A 14,669-nucleotide genomic window follows, 5' to 3' on the forward strand; every position below is an offset into this window, starting at 1 on the left:
GAGTATTTTAAATGAAAATTTTTACATTAAAAAAAACAAACAAATCCATCTACGCTTTCATAGATTTATTTATTTTTGGCACCGATTACAAATCTGCCCTGTTTTTGGTTTAGCACATCAGGTTTTCATAATAATAATTTAATGTATAAATTACTGCAACAGGTGGATTTTTTTTTTCCTGAAATGTCAGCTGTAAACAATGGATGGTGAATATATATTATGTGATCCGAATTTTTTTTTAAATCCCTTCTCTGCGCAAAAACACTGGAAAGTGAAATTTATTGTCACCTAATCAAAAACTGAAAAACATTTTTGGCCTGCATAGAGCTAAAAAACTGCTTTTAATGTGCAAAATTGCACAAACAAAAACGAACCAAAAAAAACCCCCATTGGACTAGTTTTGAGTAGTCAAATGACATCGCTGCAAAATTTGCTCTCACTTCATCCAAATTGTAGAATGTGACAAACTTTTGTCCCCTGTGGAGATCACGACGACCGCTAACACCAAATAAAATCGGAATGCAATCTAAATAAAACTAAAACCTGTGTTTTGAACACCCCCCACCCCCCCCAAAAAAAATCCATAAATAAAAACACCGCCATTGTGATTAGTCCAACGAACACAGTGCGGCCAATAGCGTTTTATGATTGTACACGTCGAAAGGGAGCCGTTGGAATGGGGGGGGGGGGCGGGGGGCGAGGGTTGGAGCTGTCCACCATGGCATTGTCCATTTCAACAGGCCTTGGTGAGGTCTGTGGGCATGGTGTCAGTGGAAATGCGGTACTGGATTTTGGTGTTGGTGATGGCGCCGTGCTTCTGTCGCAAATGAAGACGCAGCTGACTCTTGTGGCGGAAGTGCAAATTGCATTTCTCACACTACAGGGAGGGAAAAAGTTGCGTCTCAAGGTTAACAGCAGCTCAGACAAAAAAAAAAAAAAAATACACATCGAAAATTTCCAATATTGGAGTTGGGGGGGGGGGGGGGATTTTAAGATGAAGTGAAAATGCGCTTTGACCTTTAGAGATGAACTTTTGGAAGTCTGGTTGTTAAATGTTGGATTACTTTTGCACAATTTGCCCTGTCCTCACGAGTTCACATTTTCCATGAGAATAAATTCTATTCATTCAAATGAGACATTTTACGAATTGAACTCGCAGCCCAAAACGTATCAGATGACATTTTGATCCGAGGTTCAAGATGGCTACTGTATTTTTGGCTGAAGTTGAGCTCTCGAATATTACCGCCAACGTGAAAAGATTTGAACGTGTTTTGAACAAAAGTCTTTGGGGAATCAAATTTGTTGTAACGTCGTCATATTTGAAGAAAGCCATTTAATTTTTTGGCCAGGTGTTGCACTGTATTTGGAAGCATGGTGTGTCTTTTGAATGACATTTCTTCAACACAAAATGTGTAGACTTCGGCTCGGAGTTAAAAAAAGCAAACACGGTGAATTGGCAGCTGACTTACGTGGTAGGGCTTCTCGCCGGTATGTATGCGCAGGTGGCTCTTCAGGGTCTGCAGGTGGCGGAAGCGCGTCCCGCAGATCTCGCAGGGGTACGGCTTCTCGCCCGTGTGGATTAACACGTGGGCTCGGAGGTGGGCGACCTGCCGGGGATCAAAACCGGAGCACGTTCGTCATGAAGAAAACCACGAGCCAAGTGTCTGTCTGCTTCATACTAAAAGCGGATGACATAGTGTTCGATTTCTGACGCGGATTAAAAAAAAAAAAAATTTTTTTTTGCGCGTCCTGATTCTAGAGCAGGGGTGTCCAAACTTTTTGCCAAGGGGGCCAGATTTTATGTGGTAAAATGTCGGGGGGCCGACCTTGGCTGACATTCTTTACATTGAACAACAATATTGTTCAACAAATTTTAGTAAGCCCGTCTGTTTCACATTTCCATTTTAATTTTAATTTCAACAATCTTAAGAATTTCTTTTGGTTCTTTTGAAACGGGTATATCACCTGCAACTGCTTATTCACTTGACTTTTTCTTAAACAGAAGTCTCCCGAGTGCAAATTGATTGATTTGAAACATAAAATGTATCACCATGACTTTTCAATAGTCACAAAACCTTTGACTCGAACAACAGGGAAATGAACAAGCAATACACATATCCACAACTGCAAGGATCATTTGAAATATGACATATCAGTCAATATAAACACGGAGTGATGTCTTGTTAACTCGTGAGTGATGCCCTCTAGTGTCTAAATGCTATTACTCATTTAGTGAATGATATTACTCATTTAGCCACTAGAGGGAAGCAGTACTCTATGAAACATCACTCACCAGTCTACGAGACCTCAGTCAATGCAACACGTGTTCCATTGCGCCCAACCTGCGGGCCAGACGGCACTGATTTTATGACGGGGGCCGAGGGCCGGGTGAAATTCAACCGCGGGCCGGATTTGGCCCCCGGGCCGGACTTTTGGACATGCCTGTCAATCCAACCGGGTCATTTCTTTCTCAGGGCAATAAAATGGATCGCAAATAGACCGCTCTGTTTCTCGGAAGGTTTCAACAGTTTGAGAAAAAAAAGGCTTGATGAGGACAGGCAAGCCGCAGTTGTTGTTATTTATGCTCCGAGTTGGGGGCACGTCCCAATACCAGAATTGCTATCATTAATGTTATACGCTTGGCTGTAAATGAGTCGCGAGCTCCTTCTGCAGTCACGGGTGCAGGCTGTTTTTGTTGTCGGTTGAGCGCTTTCAGTCATGGTTTCCGATATATAGGATGAAGGTGTCGAGTGAGCATTGGGGTTTCAAGGAAGGGTGAAAGTTTTCGAGCGCCATTTCAAGGCAGGGTTAGAAATGAACATTATTGGTGGGAAGGTGTGAAGTCAGGGTTTCAAGCCTGTGTTGGAGTTTAGAGTTTCAAGTTAGAGGGTCGAGTCAAATGGATAGTTTGCGGTACACCAGGTACACCATACCCCCCCCCCCATCAGGAGACACATGCTTCCAAAATGTTGTGTTTTCAGGCACGTCGAGACCCCCCAAAAAAGTTTTAAGTACGGGATTGCAGACAGTTTTTTTTTAATTACCTGTACAAAGCGAGCGCCGCACGTCTCACATTTGTATGGCTTCTCTCCTGAGTGGATGCGAGTGTGAGTCTTGAGGTTGGCTGGTCGGTTGAACTGAGCACCACAGATGTTGCAGCGGTACGGCTTCTCTCCTGCAAGCACAATGACAACAAGCGATGAGCTGAAATACAACAACAAAAACAAAAACAGGCATCGGGTTCGCAATCATTCCCTCACCATACTTTCCCGATTAAAACGCACTCTACAAGGTTAGTAGACTTCGAACTTGGATTCAATACAGTTTTGAACAGCATACACAATATGGGGCAGTATATATATTGGCACGTAGCTCTTTCATATTCAGTCGCCTTTACCCTAAGACTAACCTACAGTAAAAATAAATAAAAAAGCATATGTCAAGTCAACAGTATTTCTCGAGCACTTTCAAACAGCCATCGCTGCACACAAAGTGCTGTACATGGAGCGATTTAACATACACAATGAACAGTAAGACGAATCGGTAATGAAGGCGGTAGAAAGCACCAAGCAGTAAAATCAAGAACAAATCTAAGTCATGCTGAGTCGAACGCCAAATATTTTGGATAGGGAGCGATTGGAAAACACAGGAAAAAGGACGCAAAGGATTGGGCGTGAGCGCACCGGTATGGACAGTCTTGTGGCTGGCGAGGTTGCCCTTGTAGCGGAAGGCGGCCTGGCATCGGTCGCACTTGTAGGGCTTGTCGCTGTGGACTTGGAGCGCGTGCTGCTTCAGCGATTCCTCCTCGGCAAACTTGGAGTCACACTCATTGCAGAAGAAGCTGCCGTTTTCTGTTCGGGAGGGAGGTGCGCGTAAAACTGTTTGAAAATGGCGGGACCCAACCTAGAAAACCCGATTTGAAAATCGAAATCGCCCAAGACTTACCGCAACTGGAGTCGGAGTACTCTGAGCGCATATCGATCAGGTCCTCGCCTAGCCGCGCCCGGGAGGGGCAGATTTCAGAATGCTGCGGGGACTGGGCGCCGCACGACGAGCAGTTGAGGCGAGTCAGGTATCGTGTTGGGTGCTGGCCCTCTGCGTTTCTCAGCGACCCGTCCAGCGCACTTGAGAACAAAACGCACAAGTATCAGTATTCAACAACTAGACATCCATTTTCTTCCAGAGTCTAATCCAAACATTTTCAATCCAGTCCCCCCCCCTTTCTTTCAAATATTGAAAACAACATATTTTAAAAAAATGAATTCAACAGAACTTGTGGGAGAGGAGGATTAAATTGAGTGGATGTTGGAAGATAGTTGTGGGTAGACAACCATTCACGCCGTCACTTATGGGAACCTGAACACAAGCTGCCCGGTGAAAGTACAAAATAAGAGTCTGAATTGTCAGGATCGGCGGGTGGTAAAGTATGAAAAGCTTTGAAAATAGAACCTGTTGCTATTCAACAACAATGACGAGTACCGTTGCCTTGGTTTTTACCGTGACCTGGATGACGGAGGCAACCAGGGGTTTTCCGTCAACCAAAAACCAAAAGCGCAGTTGCTTTCATTTCTAAATTAAAACAAAAATCTCAGATTTTTTTTGACCACAATGGTTTTAAGTACAAAACAAAGAAAATGGTATCAGAAACCCGTTTAAGTAGAATCGAGGCAACTGGATTCATCCTATAACAGTCCAGTTGCCTCAATTTCAGACCAACGATGCTTCAAACTTTGAATCGCTCAAAACGTCCAAGATCTTCCAATTTACTAACTTCCAAAAACCCTAAAAGCAGAACTGAAGAAACCGAGTCGCTCTTTGTTTTCCAACAAGTTCGAGCTCCTGTCATTTCTACATTAGAAGATGACCACGATCTGACTGACGCAGAGAAAAGAATTTGTCCTCGACTCTGGAGCTTTTCCCCTCACCTGCTGATGATGTTGTTGAGTCGGCTGGTCTGCGGCACGGGATGATCCTCGGCGCTCTTCCTTGTGCTTTGCGCCTCCAAGTTATCGGAGTCTCCCGGGTGGAGATACGCCTGCAGGCCTACGCGCTGAGGCGAGCACAGGCCAGGGTTGCGCAGACCGGCCTCGTCCTCCCTGGCGCTCTGGTTGAGCACAATGAATTTGTACTTCTTCCAGTTGCGAGCTTTGGGGTCTTGGGTTCCCGCCCCCGGCTGCTGCGCCCCGGAGGCGCCCTGCGACAGGCCGGCGTTCTTGCTACTGCTGGACTCTGTCGGGGAGTTGGGCTGGCAGTCGGACTTGAGGGGGCTCTGCGGGCTACTCATGAGACTCTTGCGCCCAGCGGAGGAGATCCCGAGCGGGTAGTGGTGATGGATCAGGTCTTCCTCGGCCGGCGGGGCGTGGTCTTTGTCTTTGTGGTGGTCCAGGGTCAGGACTGGGTAGACCCGCTTCCTCCCGCTCAAGCCCAGCGGTAGCCCGAGCGCCTCGTTGCTTTCCTTCTTCACCTCGTCCTCCCGACCCAACTCCCTGGGGGCAAAGTTCGCGGCGTGTAGGACGCCGGAGGAGCCCACCGCCCGAGCGTACTCGGCCCTGCTGATGGCGGCGGCATCGTGCGCGTGTTTGTGGTGGATGGCGCTCCGTGACAGGTCGCCGAAAGCGTTCTTGGCATCAGTCAGCTTGCAGAGCGGGAAGGGGAACCCCGGCATGGGGAACTGCCCATAGAGATGGTAGTTGCCGGGTGTGCCGACGCCGTTGAGCATGCCGGAGCTGTACGTCGGCCGCGCGTCCCTGAAGGGGGGCACGCGGCCGTGCAAGGCATCCATCACCTCGTGGGGGCGGTATGCGTGGACGTCCTGGGGCAGAACTAGCGGGCTGACCAGGAATTCATCTCTGGGAAGCTTCCCGTTGGGCTCGCTGCAGGAGAAGAGACAACATGAATGTCCAAAACTGTAAAGTTGTATATTTCATGGAGGACTATGGACTCTCTGAAAAATACCACAAGTCAGAACCTGGAAATGGAAATTCAACCTGAAACATGCCGGCGCCGCACAGGACACCCAAAAGTCGGGTCCGAACAGCTTCATTAACCTCATTAGACCCTTAGACTCATCATCATCATCGTTACACAGATGCTTCCAGAACCAATATTTGTTTGCGTCCCTGAGGAGCAGTGGGAACCCAATCAAGATCTAACCCAGAGCGGAACACACTCCACTAAAGTTCCCGAAAGACAGGTCTTCCGCGTGGCCACTTGCCGGAACTGAATCGGAGCCCCTTCTCGCAGTGATCGCGTGACCAACCTGGACTTGATGAAGCGGTGGCAGGTGTCCACCACGTGGTCCATCTGCAGGTAGACGGCAGTGTTCATAATGGCCATGATCAGACTCTCCCTGAGAGCCAGCCTGGAGGTGTACATGAACTCCAGCAGGATGGCAAAGCCCTCCGGGTCCACCTTGGGGTCCAGGCTGATGGCATTGAGGTTGCACTTGTGCGAGTCGGTGAAGATGGTGTAGAAGAGCCCGCTGTGTGGTAGGCAATGACAAAATGAGTTCCTGTTGAGCTGTGGGGACAGCTACAACCTTTCTGGTATGGACTGTCCTCCTTTTGCCATCTTGCTGAAGACCCCACCAGGGATGGATACATTTTAAAAAAGTGAAATGCATACCTGCAAGCCATGAGGACGGTCTTATGTGCCCGGAACTGCTGCCTGCTGACCAGGATGGTAACGTCGGTGAGGATGTCCCGGCTGCGGAGGCGGTTCAGATTGAGCAAGACGTCGCTGGCGTGACGCGTGAACTGGATGCAGCTGTCGGTCAAGCAAGACATCCTGCCGACTTCTGGAGGGATGAGGGACACACACACACACACACACAAAATGTACATTAGTTGCATGTAATTCTTGATCAAATTGCATTTTGAAGGCGCCCGTTGCATTTCACCTGAAGGCCAGGAGAGGGCGCAATTTAGCCGACTACAACGCCGGTTTGGGACATTTAAATTTTGACACCCACTTTTTTTCTCCCCCCTTCTGAACCGCAGCTTTGAGGGAAACGCGGGTTGACAAGAAGAGGACAACAAATTATTTAAATGAATTATAATAAGGGGGGGGGGGAGTGCACAGCGCGAAAACGATCGGACCGTGCACGGCAAAAAGTGCGTGACAGACTATGTAATGAATAAAACTTGTTTAAACAATTTTTAAAAGGACAAATGGGAAACATTTACAAACATACACATGCATAACAAACGATTTACATTTGCTTAATAAAAAGCAACTTTTATAACGCGTTTTTACTCTCTTTGACCATGCACAAGAATCCATTCAAAAGCTGTTTATAAGTGGAAAACCGAGATCTAACACTTTAAAGTAAGACGCGTGTTCCAGTGATGTTTTGTCGACGGTTTAAACTTAAATTACCCCTCCCCCCCGCACTTTTTCCACATTCAATTCATCGGATTTTGCTGTACTTCATTTACTATAATTTCTGCACTAGTTTTCCACCATGCATACTTGGCTGCAAATTCAATGTCTTTTAGCGGTGCTACACTCGCACAACAACGTTATTAAAATAAGCATGCAACGTGCACACGCAGCCCCACTTGGCGCAAACGTAAAGAGACAAGTTGACAACTCCACTTCGGCAACGCACGCACGACACAACACCATTATGCACATTTACACAGTGCGTACACATTTAACTGTACGCATCCCAACATTCAATCGTAGCGAATACATAATTTAGTTGGGGGGGAAAAAAATCCCAGATCAAAGTTGGGGATGTGTGACAAGCGAGAGCACGCGAGGAGCGGCTCTGGTCCTTCGCTGCAGCCGCCTGACGCGCGCCCAATCTCGGCTACAGAAGCCGCTTAGGACCGGGGGTGGCGGTGGAGGTGGTAGCGTGAGCGGGAAGCTTTTGCGGGCGAGAGCCGCGGGAAGAGACGGACGGAAGGGGAATGGGAAGGTGCGGTGAGATGGTGAGAAGGGAAAGAAGGTTCAGGCATCTCGGTTGTCTGACAGCCGGGGAGCCGCCGCCGTCACACAAGTACGCGCACATAGACAAATTCACACTCCAAAAACGATGACATTAGCGACACAACAAGTTGGCCGCTAAATAATTACAAGGGAAGATGAGAGGGAAGAGAAGCGGACAAGGGGAGGGATAATGTAAAAAAATGAATTTTTTGAAAAATCACCTGGTAGCGCTTTCCTAGAAACTTCTTGCATCACCACTTCTAAGAAGCCCAGTTCTAAGAATCAGACCAGCTCAATTCTCGGAATTTGAGCCCGGGACCGTACCAACGTCTCCGGCCAGGGGGGGAGAGGCCGTTCGTCCCCCTCAGTCTTCAACTCTCCATTCTCTAACTATTCCCTTCCATCTTTTCACACCGAATGCATTCTCGCGTCTCTCTGAAGCTCCGGATTGATGTCTAAATCGATTTAAACCCACTCTGTTGTGATAAAGTAAGCATAGCGGGGCAAGCACGCTAGCCCGGATTCCCCCCGCAAAGTTGGTGGAGTCCAAAGTTTGCGACGTCACACGTCTCTGAGCCCCGCCCATCTGCGGATCTTCTGAGAAGTGGCTCGGAGTCGAGACGTCGAAGCGAGTCTACATAAGGAGACTGAACGATGGCGTAAACCTTTGTGTGTGTGCGTGGAGGGGGGGGGGTCTTGGACGGCAAATTCGAGGCTTTTTTATATCGACTTGAATTCGTTACAAGATGGTTGGTTAATCGCGGTCATGTTTGCTGTTAAACTCGATGCACGTTTTCGTCGTCGGCAGAAGATGAGGGAAGTGGCGCACTTGTTGCATGTCCGTGAACGCGTCATCGGGGACAGAAGTGTAGCAGCGGTGACAGAACTTTAAAGTTGAGACGCGTTTTAAAAACGGGGAAAAGAAAATCTTTAGAATTGAGAGTTTTTTAATTATTAGGCCTTATTTTTGTCCTGTATTTAAAACGATTCTCTTGATCGATCGTTTTGTACACTTTTTATAAATCAAAATAAATAGAAAAATACATTTATTTTCCTGTGGCTATTAATATTTGTTTTTTTTAAGTTTTACGATGTAATTGCAGTGTTTTAAAATTAGTTTCTATCATTGAATTTTATTGGAATTTTGTGGCACTATATTTGTGTCCAATACCTCATGAAATGTAATTACAGTTTTGTAGCTGTAAATTTTACTTTTATTTTATTTCAACTCGTGTGACGCATTGCTTTTATTGCGGTCATATAATCTTGATTTTAGAGTTTGGGGATTTAATTATATTAAATTCACATTTTCACGGTTATTTAAACTAGTTTTCCATTTGTTGTTGTTGTTGTTTTAACATTGTGTTAAGTTTCAAATTGACATTTTTGTTGTATTTTGATTTCCCCAAATGTTTTCATTTTATTTTTAATGGTATCCCCATTTGCTTTCCTTGTTATTCTGTCTTACTTTTTATATGCAATATTTCATAATATCAGTGTTTGTATTTCTTGTTTTAAATGCTTATTTAGAATATATTTGATTCACATTTAAAGTATTCTAATGATATTTCATATTTGTGTGTGATGTGTTCTAATTGTAATCTGCCTTTTATTTTGTTTCACTTTATGTAATCTCATTTTATAAAGTTATTTGTATAGTTAAAAAAAATCGGTTTCTAAATGTTTATTGTATTGCATTTTATCACAATTTTTACATTCAACGCCCGTTTAATGTGTTTGACATTCAAACAGAATTTATTTCAACTTTTTTTTTACATTTTCTTAATTTCTTTCTCTTATTTTCATTGACGTAAAGCAAATTTAATTGGCTTGTACGAGACAAAAATGAAAGTCCGTGACAAGCCCATCTAATGGAGGATACGTGCTGTTTCTCACCCAATAAACAAATTAAAAAAATAAACAATATAAAATCATTTGAACTTGTTTGTTTTTGGAGTTCAAAAGCAGATGACGAATGTCAGGGCCAAGATGTTGTGCGACACTAACGCTTCGCGTTTCGAAAGTGGCCACTGACTCACCGTGGAAAGTTTGCTTGTGGTGATTCCAAAGCAGGGATTCCCCGTTCTTGTCAACTCTCTGGCACAGAAGTGACAATTTCTGCCCTGGGTAGCCACAAAAACACCACCACATGATGTTATTTTATTGAAAAATAAATCGCTTGCTACCCTAAAACACTAACAATAGTGTCGGGCCAACGCCATTTGCAGGAGATAACAGAAGCGAGGAGTAAAATGTTTGACTGGCAAATATGTTCGAATGTACTGCTGAACGTAGATCATCAATCAACTCGGGACGGAGCACCTTTCGTTTGAAGCCACACCCACGTGAACAAAAGTATTCGAACGGATATTCTGACATTGATTTAATATTTGGTGGTTTGACCCTTCCTAGCAATAACCGCATCGAGCCTGGGAGCAATCGTCTGCACCAGACTGGTCGGATTCTTCATGTTTGTTTCTGGAGGTTTCTCCCTTCAGTCTCCTCTTTGGGAGGTAAAATGCATGCTCGATTGGGTTAAGGTCCAACGATGGACTTGGCCTGTCTAAGACAAGTGAGCCAGAAGTAGCCATACAAGCCCAAGCCGTGACATTACTTCCATCGTGCTTCACAGATGAGCTCGTCTATTTTGGATCATCAGCAGATCATTTTTCTCCATCTGATCTTAAGGCAAATGTCTTCAACATAAAACAAAAAGACAGAATTCAATTAATTAAATTCAGCCTTTTTTCTTTTAAAAATATATATTTTGAGAAGATAAAATATTTATCTTTAAAACATTTATCTTTTGAATTTTTTGCATTTGCTATTTTTATTTTAAAATAACTGCATATTTTGGCTTCTTTTGCTTATGTACACAATTTTTAATTTTTTTTTTTTACACATTTTCGGCCTTGAAATCGTTTGATTTAGTTGTTTTGACCAGATGAAGGCTCTCAATCGATGGGCGCCATTAAACGGGTTTTGAGCAGCCCTGCGCCGCTCATTAAGCATCCACGTGACGTGACCCAAATCAACGGCGCCTGCAGTTTCCCTTTTGTTTAACCCTTTTGTACCGTGACGCTCGCCGCCGTAATGCATCTGACATTGCTTTTCACCCCTTGAGGAACGCCCGAGCATCCGCCCATCTGCATCGGCTGTTATTCAGCCCCCCCCCCAAAAAAAAATCACTGCAGGTGTAAACAAACCACTAGGGAGGCGGCTAAAAAATAAATCAAATAATTAAGAGTGCAAACAAAGAGCAGCGTCAACTTTATTTCCATCCACTCGGGGGATGTTGGAGGCACTGAATGCATAATGCACCGCGAGTGTGGTGGCACGTGCGGGATATTCATTCGCTCATAGATGACGGTCGACTATTCTTCTCGCCAAGAGAAGGGAAAACACTTTCAAGGGACTTTGTTTTCTGGAAACGGATAAAAAAAAAACTATGAAACAAACCACCTCAGAAGGTAGGGCGAGTTGTACAAAAATGATTTGGAATTTTTTTAAAAAGTTTGTATTGGTGTCGTCGATTGCGCTATTCTTGTTCTTGTACGCGACTTTATCGCCAAGATGCCGAAACCCGTAAACTTTTACGGTGGCATTTCCACTTATTAGCTGGAAATATTCATTCATTCATACATTTTCCGAGCCGCTTGATCCTCACTAGGGTCGCGGGGGGTGCTGGAGCCTATCCCAGCTGTCTTCGGGCAGTAGGCGGGGGACACCCTGAATCGGTTGCCAGCCAATCGCAGGGCACACAGAAACGAACAACCATTCACTCTCACACTCACACCTAGGGACAATTTAGAGTGTCCAATCAGCCTGCCATGCATATTTTTGGAATGTGGGAGGAAACCGGAGCACCCGGAGAAAACCCACGCAGGCCCGGGGAGAACATGCAAACTCCACACAGGGAGGCCGGAGCTGGAATCGAACCCGGTACCTCTGCACTGTGAAGCTGACGTGCTAACCACTGGACTACCGGGCCGCGCTGGAAATATGAAAACTACAAAACTAAATGTCCCATAAGGGAGGAAACCACCAAAGTTTTGAATCCAACGTTGGTGGATTTAAAATGGGACCAAAGAGAAAAAAAAAAAATTCTGCCATTGCTCAGAGTTCGGGGTGAGATCCTGGAGGTTAGAGGAAGTTATTTGAAACTCAAAAGGTTCATTAACGCGCTAAGCTACACTGAGCCTCGTCAACATATTAATCCAGATTTCTAGTCCGAGCTCGAGTTGTGGCGTTTCAAATCAGACTTTCAACACAACACAATTGGAGAAGTGTTGGCTGTTAAACGTAACACCTTTGTCCCGGCATTCCCGCTATTCTCTTACACACGAATCTGCTCCATCTGAAGCCCGTGTCGACCAGAAGGAAAAATTGTGTAAAAAGTCCGGCACTACACTACTTTTTTTTTTTTTTTGTACACGGACGGTGGGTGACAAAGGCCCGAGGCCCGGAGGTTGCCTCACTCGCAAAGTGATTCACTTTTGTCTGAGGTTTTCGCAGCAAAATTGTGCCGACTTGAGCGTTCATTGTCAGCAAAGAGTTTTGTTCTGAGCGGCATGATGCAACATGGCTGTAACACCCAAACACACACGGAGATGTTAGAGCTGTTAGCGGCACAGCTACTCCTCCTCCTCTTTCTTCTTCTTTTTTCTTTTCAAACTCTTTTCTTTTTGTTAACTTTCACTTTTTTCTTTTTTTTTTAAAGGCCCTGGCAGGCCACCGCAGATGGCCACAATCATGATCTTGAGAATTAATTACAAGTAAGAATTATTTCAGTATTTTTTTTCCTAAATTCCGCGATGCCACATGATAGCTTTTCTGTGTCACAATTTTTATTGCTTTCTTTAATTGTTTTAAATGAACTTGACCCACTAAGGTTAGAGAAGTCAAAATAAGGACGTGGTTTGGCACTGCTTTGCTTTGCCTTTAATTCCAATTTTCGGGAATACAAAGCATGTGGAATCAAGTATTTTTGCGCTCGGCAGGAATGTGATCTGCACAGTTGGAATTTTCCAACTTTGAGCCTCCTCGCTGGGTTGGGATGCCCCCTTAAGGATACATCTTGGGAAAGGTCAAACAATTACCTATTATTTGTTTGCCAGTAGAAATCAAACCCTGCCCACTTTCATCAAACTTCCTCATATCATGGTTCAGGTATGCGTTTGGGCATGCCAGGAACAAAACAAAAAAAACCCCAACCCCCCCCCAAAAAAACTCTATGAAACACCAATCGTTTGCCCTGGAGGGAACAATAGAAAGAGAAACTGCTACCGCTGTATATTTATGCAGAATATTTGAGCAATGTTCAATTTTGACAGTGGTCATATTCAAATACAAAAACCTGATAAAGGCTAACTAACTCGGAATCTAATGAACTAACAAACAAACGCACGCAAAAAAAGCTAAATTTAAGGCTTGCTGATGAACAAAAAACCAACGTACATAGAGAACAACTCATTTTAAATGAACATAGGAAAAGAGCGCAAATGAAGTAACTAACTAACTAAAAATCAGACAGAGCGGATAGCAAACTCAATTAGGGTTAGGAAATCAAATTAACAAACAGCCAGGCCAAACGACCGACTCACAAACAGAGTTATGGACTCGGTTGGCTGGTCAGTTGGTTGGGGATCGACTCTGTTTACAAGTTAGTTATAAAAAACGAAACGACCCAGGCTAACAAACAAAACTAACTCACAAACGAACGAAACTAAAATAATCCAATGAAAAAATAATGAACTAGCTGACAAACTAATGTACAAACTTACTCACAAACAAACGAAATAACAAACTAACTACCTCAATGAACTCACACTTGTCCATGCTAATGCAGTCAACCGGGCTAGCTTGATCCTTACCCTCCGCGAATAGCGAAAAACTGTTGATTAGCTGTTCAGCAGTTTTGTGCCATCCATCAATGTAATATTCATGCACGAGAGCCCACTGCACTGAAAAAAATAGCCAAAGACAGACATATGGCCGTCTTTTATCCATATTTTAAAAAGCTAGTTTATCACATATTTAGCTAGCAAGATGTGTGTACCCGCCCAATCGCGCTGATGAAAAATTGTGGCCATTTAAATCGCTGATAGTTAGTATACGGTTGTTACCGTGATAAACCAATTCAATTCAATCTCTGACTAAGCTCGCAACTCAACTTCAGGGATGCTAAAAAGGTTGCGGTCTGGTGTCTTTGGACATTCATTAGCATAACGGCGTATTGTCCCTGCAGAAGGAATGATTGTCGAGTACATTACTAGATTTCAATCCCCAACGTGAGCACACTCGGGGGATTGAGCGGGATCAGCTCAATCCCTAAAACCCCTCTCCACCGATATGGAGATGATGCGCGCATATGTCCGCTCGACATCCCGAATTATCTAATGTAGCGATTGTCAAAGTGCGCCGCACGTACCACTCAAGGTACTTATTTCATGACACGTTTTGGAAACATTTCTGTATATAAGTGCTCATGTTCAAAGGGCGCACAATGTAACTATGGATTAACGTTTTTAGACGTTCACGTGCGATACATTTGAATGTAATCCTTATTGAGGTAACTTTTGATTTTCCTCTACTTCAGCGCAGTGTTGCTGTTTGAGCGATGGAAAATGTTAGAGGAATGTCACATGGACTTTTTAGGAATGAAACAAGTCAGTCTTGTTCTTACGTTGTTATTTTCGACAAGTCACTGCTTGTCTTCATTCGTTCCCATTTGACTA

General features: G+C 44.5%; 2 protein-coding genes across 3 annotated transcripts in view; both read right to left on the minus strand.

Annotated features, from left to right (window-relative positions):
• Positions 1 to 14,669, minus strand: part of zbtb11 (zinc finger and BTB domain containing 11) — a 253,182-nt gene that overhangs the window by 41,005 nt on the left and 197,508 nt on the right. The gene's annotated exons all lie outside the window — the stretch shown is intronic.
• Positions 261 to 8,531, minus strand: bcl6aa (BCL6A transcription repressor a). 2 transcript variants are annotated; one of them, XM_052073039.1, is made up of 9 exons: positions 8,154 to 8,531; positions 6,625 to 6,793; positions 6,260 to 6,481; positions 4,926 to 5,873; positions 3,946 to 4,124; positions 3,684 to 3,851; positions 3,045 to 3,175; positions 1,470 to 1,607; positions 261 to 877 (listed from the first exon to the last, which is right to left on the minus strand). In XM_052073039.1, the coding sequence occupies exons 1-9, from the start codon at positions 8,182 to 8,184 to the stop codon at positions 734 to 736; spliced, it is 2,130 nt and encodes a 709-aa protein (XP_051928999.1). In that variant the 5' UTR covers positions 8,185 to 8,531; the 3' UTR covers positions 261 to 733. The 2 variants fall into 2 exon arrangements, with proteins under 2 accessions (XP_051928999.1, XP_051928998.1); XM_052073038.1 differs by having other exon boundaries at positions 6,625 to 6,796; positions 8,154 to 8,529.

The sequence above is a fragment of the Hippocampus zosterae genome, chromosome 8 (genome assembly GCF_025434085.1).
Source record: "Hippocampus zosterae strain Florida chromosome 8, ASM2543408v3, whole genome shotgun sequence".
Lineage (NCBI taxonomy): Eukaryota > Metazoa > Chordata > Actinopteri > Syngnathiformes > Syngnathidae > Hippocampus > Hippocampus zosterae.